This window comes from Acanthochromis polyacanthus, chromosome 3 (genome assembly GCF_021347895.1).
Source record: "Acanthochromis polyacanthus isolate Apoly-LR-REF ecotype Palm Island chromosome 3, KAUST_Apoly_ChrSc, whole genome shotgun sequence".
Classification (NCBI taxonomy): domain Eukaryota; kingdom Metazoa; phylum Chordata; class Actinopteri; family Pomacentridae; genus Acanthochromis; species Acanthochromis polyacanthus.
Window position 1 is genome coordinate 27,010,351 of NC_067115.1, and position 21,364 is coordinate 27,031,714.

At 40.2% G+C, this 21,364-nt stretch overlaps 1 protein-coding gene across 1 annotated transcript; it reads right to left on the reverse strand.

Annotated features, from left to right (window-relative positions):
- Nucleotides 1-447: 447 nt before the first annotated feature.
- LOC110968447 (uncharacterized protein C4orf54-like) lies at nt 448-15,345 on the reverse strand. Its single transcript, XM_051946181.1, has 2 exons — nt 10,926-15,345; nt 448-5,446 (listed from the first exon to the last, which is right to left on the reverse strand). The coding sequence occupies exon 1, from the start codon at nt 15,207-15,209 to the stop codon at nt 10,950-10,952; it is 4,260 nt and encodes a 1,419-aa protein (XP_051802141.1). The 5' UTR covers nt 15,210-15,345; the 3' UTR covers nt 448-5,446; nt 10,926-10,949.
- Nucleotides 15,346-21,364: the final 6,019 nt, after the last annotated feature.

A 21,364-nucleotide genomic window follows, 5' to 3' on the forward strand; every position in this document is an offset into this window, starting at 1 on the left:
TGAAATTTCAATAAGCTTTAAATAAAATAATTTATTAATACTGTTCAGATGAGTTACAAGAAATTTGGGGCTGTTAGATTATGGGGAAAAAAGCATGCCTTTTACTCTTAAGTTCACCTCTCACCAAGTAACGAAATATATTTTATACAAACTGGACTCTGTAAAGTTTTTTCTTAGCCTGAAGCATGAATAAATCAAACATTAAGAAGTTTTTTCCTGCTATCCTGTAGGAGCCAACTGAACAAACAGGGTAATTCTTAATGTTTTCATATTTATTTCTGCCTTTTGATGATACCAGCTCTAACAAGCAAAAGGTGCAGCTTCATGAAATATTACTTTTTCATTTCATTAAAAAAAAGGCACACTTGTTGTGAGAAAAGCAGCAGAAATGATTCAAACACAAGCATACATGAAACTGATTCAAATGGACAGGAATATGTTGAGCTGTAGCTTGTACTTTGAATTTATTGCAGACATATGTAGACTTGTCAGTCTACATTACACTCATATTTCTTACTTTCAAGATTGTAAGTGCAGACACAGCACTCACTTCTCCTTTCAAGGTATCCCTCGGCTGTCATCCCGACCTCAGCCTTTTTTTTCTGGGGCAACCACGCAACACAAAGTCGACCTCATGAATAAAACAGACGGCACGCAATGCCACTGATGACTTCATGGTAATTGGGACATTTCCTTCAATCAGGTGCCCCGTTTCCTTTAAACAGTCACAAACTGTATGCACTTATCTCAAACCATCTCACCACCACTTCACCTGAGCCCTCTTATTTTACACAAAATCCAGCAGTGATGCAGTCTCACATTTAACCTAAAAAATCTGCCATATTTTCTTGTTTTGAATGACATCTCAAAGAATGTTTTAAACACATGATATCATCTCTGTTACAGTGCAACTTTGAGCAAAATTCACCAGAGACAATTAAAAATGAGTTAATTTCAAAATCAACAAGTCCACCTAGTGCTCCTATCACCAGAGTTTACAGCCGTTCGTTGCTGTCGTTGGTGATAAAAGAGTGACAATCCAAGTGCATTAAGTACATTATTATTCACAGATAAAGGTCATACAAGATGCTAACAAAATGCATGTGAGAATGGCTTTTTATTCATTTTATGATTGTACCTAACATTAGAATAGCTGGTTTACTGGAGCTTACAAATTATAATATGGTTCTTATTTTAATATTACAGAGTTTCAAAATGATATGTAAATGAGCTAAAATATATCATGTAAAATTAGGAAAATATCTATTTTGTTATCAAAACTCTACATTTGGACTTGTTCATACCATGTTGCTTTGGCTATTTACTTTTTTATTTGTTTATGGCAAACTCTTTGGCTCTCGTTTTTGTCTTAAAGTAATATCTGTACAACAAAGTGTAGAATTTTTTTTATATAAATCAATATTTAACAGCATCAGTTGTTCTATTTGCACTGCTCTCAAGGTACTCAGGGACAAATTCAACTGAAAAATCTTAAAAGTTCGACCAATAAGAACATTTAAATCACATTTTACCTCAAAAAGCATCGAATGTTGCAACATCAAATTACTCTAAAGAGCAGGTCATTTTCAAAAGTCAACATTTCTTCCAGATCACTGCATGAATCACTTAGAATGAAATCAGCTCATCGGGCAATTTATATAAAGTGTGCTGTCCCAGAGACAATACAATATGTATTTTACATGAAGGTACATAGACTGACCAGCAGCTCCAAATACCTTTAATTGGTGTTTAGTGTTGAAACATGCTAAAAATAGCAATCTACAGTTTGCAGTATTTCTACATGGATGCTGGTATAACTGAGTCAAATCAAGCACAATAACACAAGGTGCCCCGCTGCACATTCAAATGGAAACAGGACTGAAAAAAGAAAATAAAATCTGATCTTCACTGTATCGGAAAAAAAGAAGAAGTGGTATTTAAAAATACCTAGCCTGGATGTGATTAGCTAGAAATTTGTTGCAATTTAAACTAAAGAGGTACAGATACATAAAAAAAGAGATCATGACATTGCTGTGTGTAAAGACGCACCAACTAAACCACATGTACAGTCCGTGTACTCCTGTCTGCAGTGAAGTAACATAACGCCTCGTTGTACTCACAGAATGTTTGAATGCCATACATAACTCTGAGCCACAAACGCAGACACATTCAGACACACACGCATCATCTCCCATCTCTTTACACAAAAGTGTAAACTGAACCAACACAAATAGAGGAAGTTGTCCTCTAAATGCCTCAGCTGGCTCCGACTCATTAGGGCCAACACTACTTAGTTTAAGTATCCGTTAAACCAGAGTCCCAGCTCTGTTTCTTCTGAGTAACACACATGGTGCGTTTCTCCTCACTTCTTTTCTCACTGCTAACTCCAAGGAGCTGCCTTGAAAATATAAATACACACCACCTCATACAGCATATCAGTTGTGAAAGTATTAGCAGCATTTTGTGAGTCATGACTCAGAGGCTATACATACTTCAAGTAGAACATGAGTGACTGACTGCTAAAGAACATAACATCATGCAGAAGACTATTGCTGGAAGTCGTAGTAAGACACATTGCAATGTCAGATGTACACTACCATTCAAAAGTTTGGGATCACCCACACAATTACATGTTTTCCATGAAAACTCACACTTTTATACATGTACAACATAATTAGCACAAGGGTTTTCTAATCATCAGTTAGCCTTTCAACACCATTAGCTTAACACAATATACCATTAGAACACAGGAGTGATGGTTGCTGGAAATGTTCCTCTGTACCTCTATGTAGGTATTCCATTAAAAATCAGATGTTTCCAGCTAGAATAGTCATTTACCACATGAACAATGTCTGTATTTCTCATTAATTTAATGTCATCTTCATTTAAAAAATGATTTTCTTTCCAAAAATTGGTAAGTGACCCCAAACTTTGGAATGGTAGTGTACACTATTTTACTTATATTCGCTTAGGATGTCTATAGAATAGTTTTTAAAATGCAATCATTTTATTTCCTCTTCTGATTGAACTTACAGTGAAAGAAAAACATGAGGTGATTCTGCATTACCCCTTAATCTGTAGATTTTTTTTTTAAATTCAGTGCAGACAAATGGTCCCTGTCATCAGAAAACTGTGTACAATATGTTATTTACTGTAAGCAGATATCAACTTGTGTGATTTAAACTGAGACTACGTAACTTCTGTGAAACAGTGACTTCACCAATTCCATGAACATAAATTCCTCTTTATTTTCCAACTTAGTTGGTGCCATGTGCTTCAAGGACATCATCATCAACATCCCCAGTCTATCCCATCATTTTTATTAATATAAAAAAATCAACAGTATGTGATAGCATAGTGAAGTTTGATATACAGAAATCCATTCATTTTCCACTGCCAGTCCAGGGGACAAAAGTCTATCCCATTTTGTCCACATGTCTTTCTTCATGGCCACATCCTCCATTTTCCTGGAGGACCCTGAGGCATTCCCAGACCAGATAGGGTATGTAATACCTCCACAGTATTCTGGGTCTGCCCTGTGACCTCCTCATAGTTAGATCTGTCTGTCCTTGCAGCTCGTCATCCTCTCTTTGCATCAGCATGTAAATGAAACTCATGTCGGACACTCGGGTCTCATTCTTTTAGTTGTTACCTACAGCTAATAGGTAATGTTAAGGGTTGAAGCGTAAATCGACTAGCAAGTCATAAAGCCTGATTGTTCAGCTTTCTCTTCACTATAGCAGTCCAATAACTGTGCAGCTGCTACGAATCTGCTTGCAAACCTCACCCTCCATTTTGCCCTCGAACAGAACAAGACACCAGAGTCGTCCACTTGGGGCAGTAATTCACTCAAAACTGCAAAGGAGTAACCCAACATGAACCATGTCCCAGACTCTAATTGCTTCTGCTTTACGACTGGTCATAAACCATGTCAGTGTGCACTGGAAGTTAAAGCATGATGGCAGCAGAAACATTTCATCCACAAAAAGCAGAGATGCAATCCTTGGGTAACTGTATCTCGGCACTACTTGACTCCACAGGAGACTAAAAATTCTGTCTGTGAAAATCACAAACTGAATTAGAGGTGAGTCACAAGCCTGAATATGCTTCACCTCTTGAGAATTTGGGAATTGACCTCACTCCGCTTATACAAGAACCAAAGGGCCCTGGTACCTCACAGTAGCTAACACAAGCTACTGGGTAAAAACACACAAAGCCTCAGTGGGCTAACTCATGATCCCTTCAGGATTTCTGCAAAATAAAACAGCTGGTCCACTGTTCCACAACCAAAATGGCTCTAAGGTTAGAGCCTCCTTTCTAGCAACATGATATAAGCTTTTCTAGGGAGGCTAAGCAACGTGATACCACAATATTTGGAGCACAAGGATTGAGGAGTGTCAATATATGAATCAAGTGAGCCCCACAGTGACCAGAGCTTTAACCATCAAGTAAATCTCATCCACCCAGTGGCATCTTTCTTCCACTGAAGGGCTCTATGACTACCTGAGTAACCTCATTTTTCTCCAAGTCTTCTACCATGCCACTGCTATGGAGGAACTCATTTAGGTTCAACAAATGGTTTCCTCGGCAGCTCATCCTTAGTCCTGGTCAACAGTTCCTCTGTTCTGCTGAAAACGACTTTAGGATAAGCTCTCCTGTGTTGGTGGATGGTTTGTCAAAACCTCCTTTAGGCTAAACCAAAGTCAGTCTCAAGGTTTTCCATGGGATACAGGAAAAAATCTTCCAAAAAGGCTTTTTGGGCTATAAGGGGATTTGTGTTTGGACACTATAAAGTGGCTGCAGGGGTGACTCACTGCAATGGGACCAAACACAGCAGAATAAGTGACCCGTTGTCAGGTACTGTGGCTTTGATTTTACTACTGTGATAAAAACTGATGTCATTTTTGGTCATACAAGATCAAGAGAGATTTTGCAAACAAATTCTCCGAGTGTACTGACTTTAGTAGAGTCACATTTAATTTCTAACTTATTCTGCTTTTCTTTTGTAGGAGTGATGCAGTGATATTTTTATTCTCAAAAGTTACATAGTCTCACTTTAAACGCATGGTAGCATTAAACTCATTTTAACAAAATGGTGGCTTGACCAATAATGACTAACACTGAACTGTAACAGAAGACCTGCCTTGTTTCCTTTTGAATAGACATGCTGCAGGGCACAAACAGCATTAAAACAGAGATCAGTGTTAGACAGCAGCTGAATGGAAAGTATCACAAAGCCGATTCATAACATCAGCCAGAGAGAGTGGCTGAATGAGCTAACTCTACAAAGTGCTGCGATGCGTACAGAATACAGTAATGTCTGCTGTAAGGATAAATAACACAACAGGACGGGGGCAGGAGATGACGGCAGAAGTTGTCCTGGCAGTAGATCCCAGGGTGGGGTGACACTTACAGTGAATGACGGCGGATTCCTCAACAGAGATATCTGGAGGCGACAAAGAAGACATAGTATGGGAGTGAAAGTCAGATGGGTGCAAACAAGGTGACAGTTCAGAGGAGAAATGCTGCTTAGTCTTGTTTACTACAGAAAAATGTTTATTTTCAGTCTGCAGGTTTCATAATTTTGAACCACGTGACCAGATTCAGCCAAATCCCTGCCACTGGCATGCCCCTCCATTTGTTTACATAAAAGTTATGAAAGTCGCCAGTGCTCTCTCCACCTCCATCTCCCCATTTAGGAAGAAGCAGAGGGGGAGGGGGCTATAAAAAGTTGACCCGATCTCAGACCGGTAGACTTGCTTCCAAGCTGGAGCTGCAGCAGCATCTGATCTCTCTGAGCAGCTGTCCTCTCCCTGCATCAGCACAACAAATACTTTACATTGCCTGACCTTTTCCTCCTGCATCACTATCCCAGCCATGCCCCTCATGTCCCTCACACACACACACGCGCACACACATGCACACGCACACGCACACATCCTGTGTTCCCTTCACATCACTAAACCCCATGCTAGGCCCCTGCCTGCCACGCACCCAGCTGATATGTATCCCTCATGCTCATGCAGCTGTATTATTGCTCTGACACATTAGCTGAGAATGGACTGTGGCTAGTTGTAAATGTGTATATATGATTGTATCAAAAGAGGAGTGGGCTGCACCATGTAACACCTTACATGCAACCTTACACTGTTTACTTGTTTATTTGCACATCATACTACACTGTAGTACCATGAAGTTATAACTGTTTTATTGTGGCCTTTTAGTTGTTTTTTCGTACAAAATATATATACTTGAAACACACTCATTAGACTACAACATTAGCATATTGTAGCGTACTTAGGAACTGTGACATATGTGGATATGTTAGCATGCTAATATTAGCATGACGCAGTGAAGCTAAAGTTGAAGCTAATGGATGTTACCACTGACAACCCACAGCTTAAACTGTGAAAATTACATGTCCTGAAGCCGCTATGATACATGGGAAATGTAGATATTTTATTTAAATGGATTCAAGGTTTGTGTTGCCAGCTCAACACAAGTAGCAGTAAAATGTACCTGCTTTGTGGCACAAAAACAACTTAAGCACATTTGAATGTTTTATTGGAAATTTGGTCCAGAGAAAATTTTGCAGTTATTCTGGATAATTCACAAACTCCACTATAGAAATGTATTTCTTGTTCTGTGTAAGGCTGAATTTAATTCTCATGGAAACTAACAAAATCTGTAGCTTATGCTAGGTGACCTGAAAGCTATAAACTTTCATTATTGTAACTCATGAAGCAAGAGTTTAAAGACTGTCATAGATATCACGAAGGACAAATGGAACTGTATGTTTTGATATCATTTTACCTCAAATTTAGCCTAATTTTATTTTCCCAGTACTATGTCCCAGAGCCTTAGAGATAGTAAGAGTTGCGACACTCCCATAGGGTGCCGTTGTACGCTTTCTTTCGGTCTACTTCCGGGTTGTGGAGGCTTGTTTAGTTCCAAGCACCGCTTCTACAGTGACAGCTACCGTTCATTTGCACTGCAGGTTGTTGAGTATATGTGGAGGTAAGTTGATGAAATGCCTACCTCTTTTGAATTGTCAACTGCCTATATTTTATCAGAGGCTCTTTATGATGCATATGCTGAGCTTTATTTGTATTTGCGCAGCATAATTATATATATATATTTTTTATCTTGGTAGACGACCGAATTTCTGCTACTTTTTTTTAGCTCGACTCTGCTGTTAGCTGTGAAGTTATCTCCAGGGATATATTGACGGATTAATTGTTGATGAGTCGCTACCTCTTTTTTTAATTTTAACGTCTTTATATTATATCAGAAGCCCTTTGTGGTGCATACATTTATCTGTATTTGTGAATATTGGCAGATGACCGACTTTCAGGCATTGCCATGTGCTTGTTAGCTCTTCTTTGAAAGCTACCTAGCTACATCGCTACCTCTTTTAATTGTCAAGACTACGTCCTTTATATGAGACCCTTTATAATGCATAAACTTATACTTGTAAGTATTTAACATATATATTTATTAATATCTATTGTATCTATCTATCCACCAGTATCCCGAGAGCCCTCACTGAAGACACGAAGACCCTCATTGTTTCTCCCATTGTCAATAAAACATACTATTTCATTCATCAAAGCATAATGAGTTGTTATTCTTGAATATATATTTTGTGTATGTCTTAAAATGGTTATAGTGAGTCAACTCCTGCCTCATCAGAAGTGGCTGGACACTATCTGCTGAATGGACTGTTGTTACTCTGCTTTTCAATAACTCCCAGACTACGGGTAAGTGAATCAGAGAAACATAGACATTGTTTGGAAATACAATAATCCAGCGGGGCAAAAATTAACATCTTCAATCATCTTACATTTCTGTGTAAAAGTCGATTTTCCATGCTAACACGAATGTGAAACATTCCCTCCAAAACCCCAAAAGTGTCTTTAATATGTCACCTTACGGCTCAAAATGTAAAACTGACATTTTCATACATACTCCAATGAATTAATAATCAAACAAGTACTTGGAGGTGTGATTTTATTCCTTTTTTACCGTGATATCGCCGCTCTCAGTCCCATAGAAGGAAATGACAACGCTGCCTGTTTGAAACTATTCAGGCTTACATGAACCACGTGACCGCCCCGCTGCGAGAGCATGAGTGTCGCAACTCTTACTATCTCTAAGGCTCTGCTATGTCCTATACAGCACACTTTTTTTTTCCAACTAATATATGCTAACTATTCAACTTATTGTCACATTTGGTTTCAGCTGATCTGTTGTCAATATATTGATCTGACAACAACTTCATAACAGCTGTGTAAATTACAGATTTGTTGGAAATTACACTCCCGCTTTTATTAGTTAGAAATAGATTAACATTACAGTGAATACACCTTATTGCCATTTTCCCTTTAACCCTCCTGTCATCCTGTGGGTCAAATTGACTCATTTTAAAGTTTTAAAAATGTGGAAAAATATATATATATTCACAGTGAAAACTTCCACATTTTCAAAAAAGTTTTAGGAAATTTTTGAAATTTTTTTGGTGGAGAAAAACAAAAAGAAGTTTAAGAACATTCAGAAAAAATCCAGTGAATTTCGCTGTCAAATTTGGGGATTTTGTATTTAAAAAATAAAACTTTTGAGGGAAACTTTTCAGGAATTTTCTTCCTGAAGATTTTACAAATTTTTATAAATTTGGGGAAAGTTTTTCAAAATTTTTGGACTTTTTCAGACAAGGGAACAGCATTTTTTGGTAAGAACAACACGAGGGTTAAGTAATTATTTTATGTGGACCGATTATTAGTACAGTAGCACAAGGAAATATTGTTCCAACTTATTCAAGTTTCATGAAATGTGACAAACAAGGAACGAACACATTAATAAACCGTAACCTTATATGAGTAATTAAAGCATTTATAACGAATTAAGAATAACTTCATGTAAGGTGTCACTAACTGGAATAGTTTCCTGTGACACTTACCAACCCTGAGAATAAACCATGTAAACAAAGTCGTCTCACACTATCAAAATAGCCCGACGATGTGTAATGCAGAGAAAAGCTCTGGGCCGTGGCTGAAAATCCAATCTCCCAGCTAGTCCAGCCGAGCTCAGTGGAGTCGGGTTACCTGTCATGGAGTTACTGCATGTCTATTAACACTGACGTGCCACCAGTGAAGCGGTCAGCCTGGACCGCTGCTTTAGCAACATTTACAACACAAAAATGGCATAGGTGGTACATGAAGAGCACCAGGCAGGCTTCATGAATGTAATGCTGTTGTGCAGTAAAGCTTCAAGATCAGCAACCTCAGAATATGAAACTCATCGTGGCATAGATTGTTTCCCTGAAAGTGACTCGTAACAGTATTCTCACTGCTGTAACTGTAAAAATTCCAAAATGTCAACCTTCAGTAATATCCAATTGATTAAACACATTTTAAAGATACACTGCCGTTCAAAGGTTTGGGGTCACTTAGAAATGTCTTTATTTATGAAAGAAAAGTATTTTTTTCAATGAAGATAACATTAAAATAATCAGAAACACAGTCCAATCATTGTTAATGTGGTCAATGACTACTCTCTTGTCTTGTGTGACCTCAGACTTGAGCACGGTAGCATATTTCGCCTCAGACTATTTTTGTCAACGTAATAAGATAACTGCAAAATTTCATAAAATTTAGCCTGAAAGCTGCATTAGTTTGTTGAGATTATGAATAGTTTGCTCTTTAAAATAACAGAAAATAGTGACAAATGCCTATTATAAGAGTAGTATTCTAGTGGTTTTGTCGAACTAACGTTGAAAACCAGGAAACAATTCAAAAGCAGCAAAGAATTACAAGAATCTGATATTTTTGAGAGTGACGTTTATGAAAAAGACTTTGCTGGCAGCTGCTTGATCTCTAGTATGTACACAACTGTTCAAAAGTTTGGGGTCACCCAGGCAATTTCATGTTTTCCATGAAAACTCACAATTTTATCCATGTGCTAACATAACTGCACAAGAGTTTTCTAACCATCAATTAGCCTTTCAGCACCATTAGCTAACACAATGTAGCATTAGAACACAGGAGTGATGGTTGCTGGAAATGTTCCTCTGTACCCCTATGGAGATATTCTATGAAAGATCAGCCGTTTCCAGCTAGAATAGTCATTTACCACATTAACAATGTCTAGATTATATTTCTGATTAATTTAATGATATCTTCATTGAATAAAACAGTTTGTCTTTCAAAAATGAGGACATTTCTAAGTGACCCCAGACGTTTGAACAATAGCGTATAAATAATAAAATACAATCAGAATGTATTTTATGAATATATGCAACCATAACTTCCTCACACACATCCTCAGTCGAACAAATTTTTTGGCTTGTGCTTCTTTAGAAGTACACTACTGTTCAAAAGTTTGGGGTCACCTAGAAAAGTCCTTATTTTTGAAAGAAATGGGGTTTTCTACAATGAAGATAACATTACATTTATCAGAAATGCAGTCTAGACATTGTTAATGTGGTAAATGACTATTCTAACTATTCTAGAGGAACATTTCCATCAACCATCACTCCTGTGTTCTAATGCTACATTGTGTTAGCTAATGGTATTGAAAGGCTAACTGATGATTAGAAAAGCCTTGTGCAGTTATGTTAGCACATGAATAAAATTGTGAGTTTTCATGGAAAACATGAAATTGCCTGGGTGACCCCAAACTTTTGAATGGTAGTTTATATTTTTAAAATATTGATCATTTAGATAAAGTAACATTTAAATGTACACACTTGTTACAGTTTCTACTCTCTGATGGTTTGCTATGATGTGGACTAAGGCGAGTTTCAAGCTTGCTTTACAAATAATAAATGTATTTTGTCTGCTTCCAAAACAATGCGTTCAGACATTGAATAACACAGAAACTAAAACGTGCAGGGGTGAAGAGGACGGTGCTTCCTCTGCTGAACTTACATGTCCGAGGAGATGTTCTCTTGGTCACCGATGCTCCACTACAAAGCTCATCGTCGTCCCATCGAAGGAGGGAGGGGCGATGATTCTTGGACCTTGTTGCGTTGTGATGCTGATGACTGGCTTCCTCTCCAAGTGGTTAGCGGCGCTTCCTCTGGTGGTCACGTGTCCCAAACTCACAGGTAGCTTCAGAGTCCCCTGTGGAGCTTCTCCCGTCGCGCTGTAATACGCATTCTCTGCACTGCTGCTCTCCGGCCGAGGGCTTCTGGCCTTTTTGACATTTTCTCCACCTGCATCCTCCGAGTGACAAGGCGACTGAGGCAACACCGCCTGGGCTGCCAGAGTGGGTGAGGGGATGAGGCCAGGGTAGATCATGTAAGCGGGGGCGAACGCTCCCGGGCTGAGTGCCAGGGGAGACAAAGAGAGAGGCACGGGGGTGACAGGGGTGACAGGAGCAACAGGTGAATGAGGCACTGGTACATCCACATACTGGCCTGTCTCGGGGTCAAACAGTCTCTTTGTGGTGGCCTGCATGGGAGTGTCCACTAAGTAATAGTGTCCTGTTGTGGGGTCCAGAAGCATTTTGCGTTGGGTTTGCGGGACTGAATCTCCAGCTGAAGGAGTAGGCGACACAGTGGGGACAGTGGGAGAGAAACACAACACCTGCTGCTGTATGTGAGGGCCTGATGCTGCCGCTGAGTGATGGTAGATGGTCGCAGCCGGATACTCCATGATTAACGGAGACCTTTTCTGCTCAGGTCCTTTGCTCCCACCTGCGTTCCCCTCCTTCGAAACCGGCTCCGGATTCAGCAGTTTGATTTCATTTGTATACCCCAACCCTGGTATGGTTAAATAGTTCTCAGAGTCTGAGCAGCCCTGTGTGGCAGAGGGGTTAGTGGGACTGACTTTGGCCTTCCCCTGCTCCGCCTGGCCATGCTTCGGTGCCTCTATTTTCACCGAGAGTGGAGTCACCGCTGTCGTAGAGCTTTTCATGGCCGTTTGCAGTGCAGAGCTTTGTGGAACAAGGTTACTGTCCGAACTGACGCTAACATGTGCTTTGTTGCCAAAATGAAGAACGCTTTTGTTAGTGAATGTTTTACCCTGTTGCGATTGTGTTTTAAAGGTGTCACTGTTATAAGGAACATGTATTATATTCAATGTTCTTTTATCTCCCTGTGGTTTCCCTGTTTCTGTGGCATTTATTAGAGGAATCCTGTCAGTGCTAGCCGTCTCCAGCTCCTCCCCTCCCTGCTCCTCCCTGGCAATAAGTGACAACACGTGGCTGTCTGCGATGGGGTGTGGAGCCTGAGTTTTACGCTTCCACTCATTTCTATCAAAAACATAAAGCTGCTCCATTGTTTTGACGGCTGCTTTTAGCTTCTCCAGTGCATCCTGTTTTGGTATCACAGGCTCATTTCTCCTCTCTGCTGTCTCACCGGTGAACTTCTCCTGCCTCTGTTTTGTGTGTTTGCCTTCAGGATTTGCTTGGATCTCTGATTGGTCAGTATGTCCCTGCTTGGTTGCAACAGGTGGCACCCTGCCAGCTGTACAAGGTGTGTTATCACTTTGGGATGCTTCAGATGGGGCCCCTGCCTCTGTTTGTTTCTGTGTTGCAGCAGTTGTCTGTGATTTAGCATTTGTTTTAACAGAGTTGCATTTAATCACAATAGGAGAAGGTAATAAGTGTTTGACTGGCTCCATTTTGGCCTTTTCTTCAAGTTTATCACCCGCTGTGGTACATTTACCATCACTATTATCCAAAGAAACAAAGCGATATGAGCTTTTTACCAGTTTACGCACATCCCTGACATGATATATTGGTGTCTGAAACTTGCATTTAGTGTCTCTTATGTCTCTAACTGTGAAGTTTGGAACCTTATCTGCTGCAGACAACACATGGCATTTGGCATCATCTGCTGCCCTGAATGTGTTGACATTGTAACTTATTTTAGGGGTTAAGAGGCTGGCGATATTCAGTGTACAGCCTTTATTTTCCTTCACACTTCTCAGGCGTATTTTAATCTCAGGCGTTTTTCCCTCTTTACCATTTTCTTCTCTACCTGCTATGTTTCCCTCATGGCCCGTATTTAACTCTTTTTCACATTTCTGCGAGCCAGCAGGTGCAACTGTGACAGCTTCTGTAAAATCTCTGTCCTTTGAAAGAAGCTGGCAGCTCGGAACAAAAAGCAGTTTTGTCAGCATGCTGCTGGTGTCTAAACCCTCCTTCGCTGTGGTCTGTGTGTCACTCACAGACGTAGGTTCAGCCTCTTTTACAGCTTCCTGCCCTTCTTTTAAAGAATTAAATGCACTACTTTGACTGTGGATAAGTGGTGCTTTTTGAGGCTCATCTTGGCCCTTTTCTGAATCATCTGGGGCTTTGCTGCCTTTCGTCTCCTCTGCAGGCCCGCAGGAACTGGGTCTGCCCTGATCTTCAGCAGAATTAACAGTAAATCCTGAGCCTGACTCTGAGGTTTGCCTTTGCAACCCTCTTCCTTGATCTTTTGTCTGAAAAGAGGGTGACAGTGCTGGATACGTGTCACAGATTTCCCCCCTCTCCATTTTTCGCTCCTGCTCAAACTGCATCTTTTTGGAAATCACGTTTTTCAGCAGACTGGATGCAAAAATTGCCCTTTTGTGTGTGTCCCCCATGCCGTCTGTGTGGTGGTACTGCATCTCACACCCGGACCTGGCCAACACAGTCCCGGTAAACTCATTGGATCGAGCCTTCTTGGAACATTTGGAAGCCCTGCTTGATTCGTGAGATTGAACATTGCAGCGGAAATTCAACGTGACTCCACGCTGCGCAGGCTGAACAGGATCCTTCAGCTGGATCTTTTTACTAGAAGATGATGCTTGCTGAGATGTTGTTCTCCTGTTTAGGGCATACATTTTGGTTTGGGGAGCTTTCATGCCGGTACCAGACTTACCATGCTTCATACTGTCCACAGCCTTGCTCATTTCCAACGTTGCGCTGGAAGTCTTGTGCGCAATTACGCTGCGCTCACGTCCCCGCGATATGTTTCCATAATTCCAGTCTACATAAGCCGACCATTTATTCAGCCCATATTCCGACACAGACGATTCGCTGGAGGTGCTAAGATTAATGGCATCGAAGTATGGACATGCCAAGCTCCGGAAAGACTTTGCGGTTAAATTACGCACCTCCTTATCAGCGTCGTCCAGCTCACTGATGGAGCTGGACGCTCCACTGGAATACTCATTAATATCTTTCCGTCTCAGTTTGGTTGCAAGGTGCTGACGGCCCGGAGCAGGGATGAAATATTGGGCTCTGTCGCACAGGGGCCCCGCTCTGGCGCCAGAACTCACAAAGGAGACATGGCTCCTGTCTCCAAAGTGTTTTGGATAGCCGCATGTGCCGCTGTCAAAGACACTGACGGGGTCGCTCACCGCTCTGGAGGATGTTTTTATCGAAAAGTGAATTTTCCCTGCGTTGGGGTCTCCGCCGTGGTTTTTACACATACTTTCATCTGAGCTGGCGCATTTATCCGAGTCACACAGATCACTCTCCTCCTGCTCAGTGCTGACAACTGCTCCACCAAGATTAGACTGCACTTTCGCCTGGCTCCTGCCCTCCAGTATCAAAGTCCCCTCCTGAGTTTCATCGCTTTCAAAAGAGGCGTAATCCACAAAGGAATAGACCAGGTTGTCGTCTTCGAAATCCCAGCACGTCCCTCGGCCCAGGTCGTAATCTACGTCGTGGTCGAGCTCGGTCAGCTGGATTTCGTGCGTGGTGATATAGTGGGACTCGTCCTCCACCGTGTCGGAGCCGCAGTGGTCGGACAGCACCGCGCTGGCGCCGTCATCGGACTCGGTCTTGCTGTTCAGATACATGTCCGTGTACTGGAGCTCATCGCTCTCACTGCACACATGTTCACTGCAGTCACTGGGGTCGAGCTCGGCCTGGCGCTGCTTCTCATTCTCTGAGTCCTGATCGGTGTTGGGAAGTTTGGTCAGAGTTTCCAGGGGAGGCTCAGCAGACGGAGGTCCGGGGTCCCGCTCCTCTGAAATGATCTCATGCTGCCCCTGCTTCGAGCTGTCGCATTTGATCACAGACAGCTGGTTCCCTTCACCGGTGAAAGTCACTTTCACCGTTTTCGGGCCCTCAGGTTTCATGTCCAGATCCACATAGTTGGACTCGTCGCTGTTCGTCTCGGTGGTCTGGTCCTTCCCCTTCCTGTCGTTCCCCTTCGTCTTGTCGTTCGTGAGCAGCTTGCTGTGAAGTCCGGTGTCATCTCGGTAAGTGAGAGTTTTCTCCGCTGCTTCCATTTAGTCCGGTCTTACCGTCAGGTGGTCCTCGTTTACGATGTTATCCTGACACAGGACGGAAAACTCTGCAGGCTGGAGCGGCGAGGGGGGACGCACGGCGTGGAGAGAGAGGGAGAGAGGGAGAGATGGAGAGAGAGAGAGAGAGAGAGAGAGGGAGAGAGAGGGAGGGAGGTTGGGAGAGAGAGAGAGATGGGGGAGTCCCGAGGAAAATCCCATGATGCCTTCTCTGATGTCAATCTCACGCAGCTATCTTACTCAATCAGACTTTTTTTTTGAACTTCTGCTCTTCAGCACCTACCTGGAAGAACAGCTCCTCTGCTCACTCCATTAAACTCACCTTTTTCACTCATGTAAGCTCAAGATTTGCAGTTTAAAAGTATCAGTGTCCTTCAGGTTTTTATTTGGTTATTTTCTCATTGTAAATAAACTGTAAATTCCGTCTTATTGCTGTTGTGTGTTACTATCCTGCCTTAAATCACATTTAAAGTTTTATTCGAAAGAATTTTGTAACAGTATCTTTGCAAGCAGCTACATACAGTTTGTAAAATAGCACATTTATCATTAATAAAGTAAGCTATTTTGTAAAAAGTAAGCAAACTATGTTTCACAGCTACAGATAAAATCATTAAATAGGCAGACAGCTAGGGGAATAGTCAAACAAAGACAATGAAAAACAAAGTATAAAGCCAGCATGGAAAGGAAACTTAGAAACTTAGGAAAATTCATCATGTCATCTGACAGACAATAGGATATGAGGACATAATGTCTGGAAAACAGTCAAATACAAAATATCTGAAATAAATGGATACATTATGACTTAAGTATGCTAAAACACGTGAATAATGCTAAAAATTGAGAAAAAATAAAAATGGTTTATATGTTGACAGTAAACAGCAGTGCAAATAAAGTACTTAAAAAGTGGCACAATGCAACAATAAGAAGCTAAGATATTCTGTAAGCAGTAAGGAAACTATGTTTCTCAGATACAGACAAAAGCATTAACAATTGTTGGGAATAGTCAAACAAAGAGAATATATAATGTCACATGGAAGGGAATCATCTGGAAAATGTATCATGGAAACATGCTGTGAAAGTGCACAAAGTAAATAAGAAAGACATTGACAGGTAATAGAATATGAGGCTATGCAAAGTGACAAATTCTTTTTTTTAAAAAGCACTCAAATACAAAATATTTCAAGTATATGGATGCATTATAACTGAACTATGTTTATAAATAAAATGGCTGATATTTAGTGACAGTAAACAGCAGTACAAATAAAGTTAGAAATACATCTAAATGAATGTTGATGTTTAAGTATGACCGCTGTTATGTGCTGCCATTGAATTTCTGTGAAAAAATACTGTGAGTAAACGTCTAATTATCTACTTAGATAGTTTAAAAATAAAATCAGTCAGTGATATCATTTGGTTTTTAACACAGTTGGACTAATATAAGCTGCCGTACAAAAAAATGAATTGTTGGATCAAGCTGAATGAATTATTTCAATTGGTAACACATAATTTAATTTAATTAAGTTTATCTAAATTAAGTTAACAAGTACTGCCAACTCCATTGCTTTAAGTTAACTACTTGAATCATTTGATTTCCTTCAAATGAGCATCGCTGCAATGTCATTTTTCCAAGTTTCCAAGGATTTACTTATGTATTTCCTTTACCAAAATAAGTATGTAAAACATGATTTTGTCACTTACCATGTTTCTTTGTCTTTGCTCTGTGATCACGCACAAAGAAAAGGGCGGTCAAGTTACCTGAAGAAATGTGGACATTTAAAGCACAATGTTAAAGGAGCAGTGAACCTAATTTTTGTTTCAAAATAAATACCAGTTTAAAGGAACAAAGTGTATTTTTGTAAAGTTGATGCAATCTAAAAAAGTAAACTGCCTTCACCAAAGCAGAAAAATAAATGAGATTTTTTCAACCCTTAGATGCATGAGTGATTGGACCCTACACTCTTTCGTAAATGGGTCAGAAATGACCCTTATAAGAATCAATGTGTTCTAATGCAATTTTAGTCATTTTGATTAAGAATAAAATGGCATAAAAACACATTGAAATATGAAAATCCTTCTTGTTTCACGTTTGAAATATGTTTATTTTTCACTTTATAACAGATTTTGAACATTTTGATAATTAAAAAAAGAAGAATATTACACAGGACAGCAATAGAAGAACGTCAACATCCATTTTGTTGACAACTGTCCAACAATACATGTAGTAATGTTAGCTAGCTTAGTTAGCTAACTATAAAGTAGGCTAATTTCCAGCCATTCATTATCTATACACCGCTTAATCCTCATTAGGGTCATGGGGGGCTGGAGTCTATCCCAGCGTACTTAGGGTGAAGGCAAGAGACACCCTGGACAGGTCACCAGTCTATCACAGGGCTACAAATAGAGACAAACAGTCACACTCACATTCACACCTACAGACATTTTAGAATCACCAATGAATCTCAGCATGCTTTTGGATTATGGGAGGAAGCCGGAGCACCTGGAGAACATGCAAACTCCATGCAGAAAGATCCCAGGAAAGCCAGAACGTGAACTGGGGATCTTCTAGCTGCAACCACCATGCCACTGTGCAGCCCGTAGGCTAATCTGATCATGCACAATAATAACACACAGTCTTTGTGCAAGTGTGTTGGAAAACATCAGTTTGATTGGTGACACTTCTGACATGGTGTGTGGTCCACAGTAAATATATTTCTGACAGCCACAATTGAAGAGTGAAGAATCACAAGTTTCCAGGAGATTCTATGCATGCGGGTCATTTTTGACTCACTTATGGAAGCTTGGGGTAGTAATACAAATATGATAATGTCTTAAAAAGTATAAAAGGTAACTTAAAAATCTAAATGGAATGATATCAAAAACATGTTTTTGAGGAATGCCTAAAATATGAAATGATAATAATTTTTTGAGTACAAAGATATTACAAGAAAATCACTCCAACGGGTCATTTTTGACCCACTTATGCATCTAAGGGTTAAAAACATCACCTTACTTCACCTACAGCCCAGATGAACTTTTTACAATGTGACACGAAGGCCGAGTCGGCCATATATCTCTCAACTTGATGCCTCTATAACAAGTATTGCATAGTTGCAAACGTTGGCAATAATAATTAATAACACTGGTGGAGACAAGAATGTCCTCAATGCTTTGCTCACTCACTGAAACAGCTGCTTACATGATGGAGACGAGAACTCGACATCAGCTGGTGCCAGTCAGCTAAAAAAAGCTAAATTCATCCATTCATCTGCAGATGCAGCAGATTTGTGTCGTATCTGTCGAGCTCCTTCCGCCTCAAAGGGCTTCTTCGAATATTCGGACGAAACCGAGCGTAGATGATGACGTTCGCTCCCATGGACAATGCTGAATCAGAGCGTCTTGCATAATAATATTCCAGTTATTAGTGGTCTCTCTAAGCGTCGAAGACACAAGTGTTTTTCCTGGACAGGGCCCCAGATTGGTGGTATGCAGCCGGGAGGGGGTGGGCCAACAGTTGCTCAGTGTGGAGGGCAAACTGACAGCAATATCAAGGACAGGGGCCACCAGTATAAAGCCTTTGTCACCCTCAAAGCCCACTTTTACTCTCCGTGTCACTAATGTGGCGTAGACACTTAGAAATAATTGGTTTTTGGAGCAGCTGTGGAAACAACCTGAGCACATTTACTCAAGTGACGTACAGAAATACACTTTGGGGATACCTGAAATTTGCTTTAGCATTTAAATGGTTTACTCCAGTTAATTTAGGGGAAATCGTGCTCTTTCTACGTTTTCATTACATTAATAAAACAGCTGTAGTTACATTAAGCTTTCACATAAAGCTAATGTATGACACAAGATATCTGCTGAGCTTATAAAATAACCCTTATATCTTTTGACCTTATATAAAAAGCAGTTCCTAGCTGAACTCCCTGTCAGATTTCACAGTTGCTGCTCCTAGTTGGGAACCAGTCTGCTAACATACCTTACTATATAAAGTGATATATCTCCTCCTCGAACAGCTACATCAGAGTGCAACAGTATTAATAATCTATCAGTGTGGTAATTATTGATATGAGCGAAACATGAAGCACTTTAATTCATCTGTCCTTGACTTAAGTGTGAAGCCTTACTTGTTGTTCAGCATTTTTGCGTTGCTTTTTTGTATTTTTACTCATGTACAGGGTCTTTTCCCACTATTATCTTGAAACACTGCAGTTGTTGAAGCTTTGAACTGACAGGTGAGCTCATTTTAAGCAGGAAGTTCATAATTAAACCTCCACATTGATCAAAAAAAATGAAAATAAACCACAATCTAATGAATAACTATGGGACTATTGTGCAACTATTTCCATAAAACTTCATAAAAGTGGGATAAAATGTCATTTGTAGTAAACAGAGCTCACGTGGGGATTTCTTTTTCATGCAGAGCTCAAATCTTATTAAAAATCTCACAGCACGCACAGGTTGGACTGACCTACACAAAGCTGATAAATTTAGGTAGCTATTTAAAATGGGGACAGCGCTCACGCAAGCGTGTTGAGATCAGTTTCTTACAGTGGCTACATTAAAACAGCAGGTGTTAAATCATGAGCACCATTAATCATCGCTATGAACAGACCGTGTGCAGACCTTTTCAACCCTCCTCTCACACTCACACATCAGATTCTGATGCAGAACAGGGAGAATCAAGACACAACACGGACTGAAAACAGTCGCCTGGCAGTGAGGGATAAGTTGAAAAGCAACACAGCAAATCTTCCAGCGCTAACAAGTTGTTGATTTTACAGTGACAGATTATCAGAGTAGACAAGTGTTTGCTGGACGCTTGTTTGTCCAGTCACAGAGCTGACCTGTTTCTACGTTTGGCGCTTGAAACCACTCAATAAACTCTGATAGGTTTATGGAACAGTTTGGATAGATTTTTTTTACTAAAAAGTTAAATTAGTCCAAGCAAATAACAGCTCACATTTTTCAGTTACAATGATGAGCTGTTAATTCTGGGAGAAAAAAGTACAGGGTGACACAAAAAAACGGGAACCTTTTAACAATCCAATAAAACCAAGAGTGATGGAAGAAAAATATTTTATTCATAGTAATTGAAACCTAAAAAACATGCCATTTAAGAAACAATGATGGAATTTTCATTTTTTTAAAGATTACTTCCTGTAGATGGCGTCCTCCTGTAGGAATGCATTCTTGAAATCTACCTGTGGCTATATTTCACGACTCGACCAAGAACTCTGGATGAGTTAAAACAGAGAATTCAGGATGAAATTCACAGTATCCCAGCTGAGATGTTGCAGCGGTCAATGAGGAAACTCAACAGCAGATTTCAAGAATGCATTCGTACAGGAGGACGCCATCTACAGGAAGTCATTTTTAAAAAATGAAAATTCCATCATGAGTGCCACAAAACAATGAGTCAGTGTCAGAAATCCCTCACCTACAACATGAACACATCACGGACCTGATTGTTTCACTTGATGTAAACTTGTAACTTTGCTTGGAGTCGCATCAAAGTGATGCAGAATATATTTGTCAGAATTCCGATTGTCACTATTTATGTCTTAAAGTTACTTAAGGGAAAAGAGAACAGTGTCCTTATCCCAGAATTAAAAATAAACAGAAAATACAAATCTCCTTCAAATGTGAGGATTTGCATAAAATGCATTACTTGTATGTAACACAGTGTACTGATACGGCGTGTTTCATTTGGACGATTGAGGCTTGTGCAGCTCCTGAGTGGGAACTGGAGAAGTTTGAGGGCCTGAACACCTGCTGTGAAGCAGTCACCAGCAGCCAGACACTGAACCTCTCCAGGTTACCCCCCCACCCCCTCATCCATCAAGGGTTTCACAGTTCAAAGGGTAAAAGGTCACTTTTGGATTCGAAAGTAGCGTATGTGAGCTGGTTTAGTGGATGTAAGGGATTAGAGTGTTACCCTAAACCACCGATAATGACAATTCACTTAAGGAGGATGAATGTTCACGGTGAGTATTTAGGTCACTTTAACTGAACTTCTGGTGAAGGAGTTTACTGGTAAATATAGATATATAAATATCACAATTGTAAAAGAAAGTGACACCTTCATATAAAAATAAAACTATAAAAGCGTATTTTTATGATACAGGAAAACTCAGAGG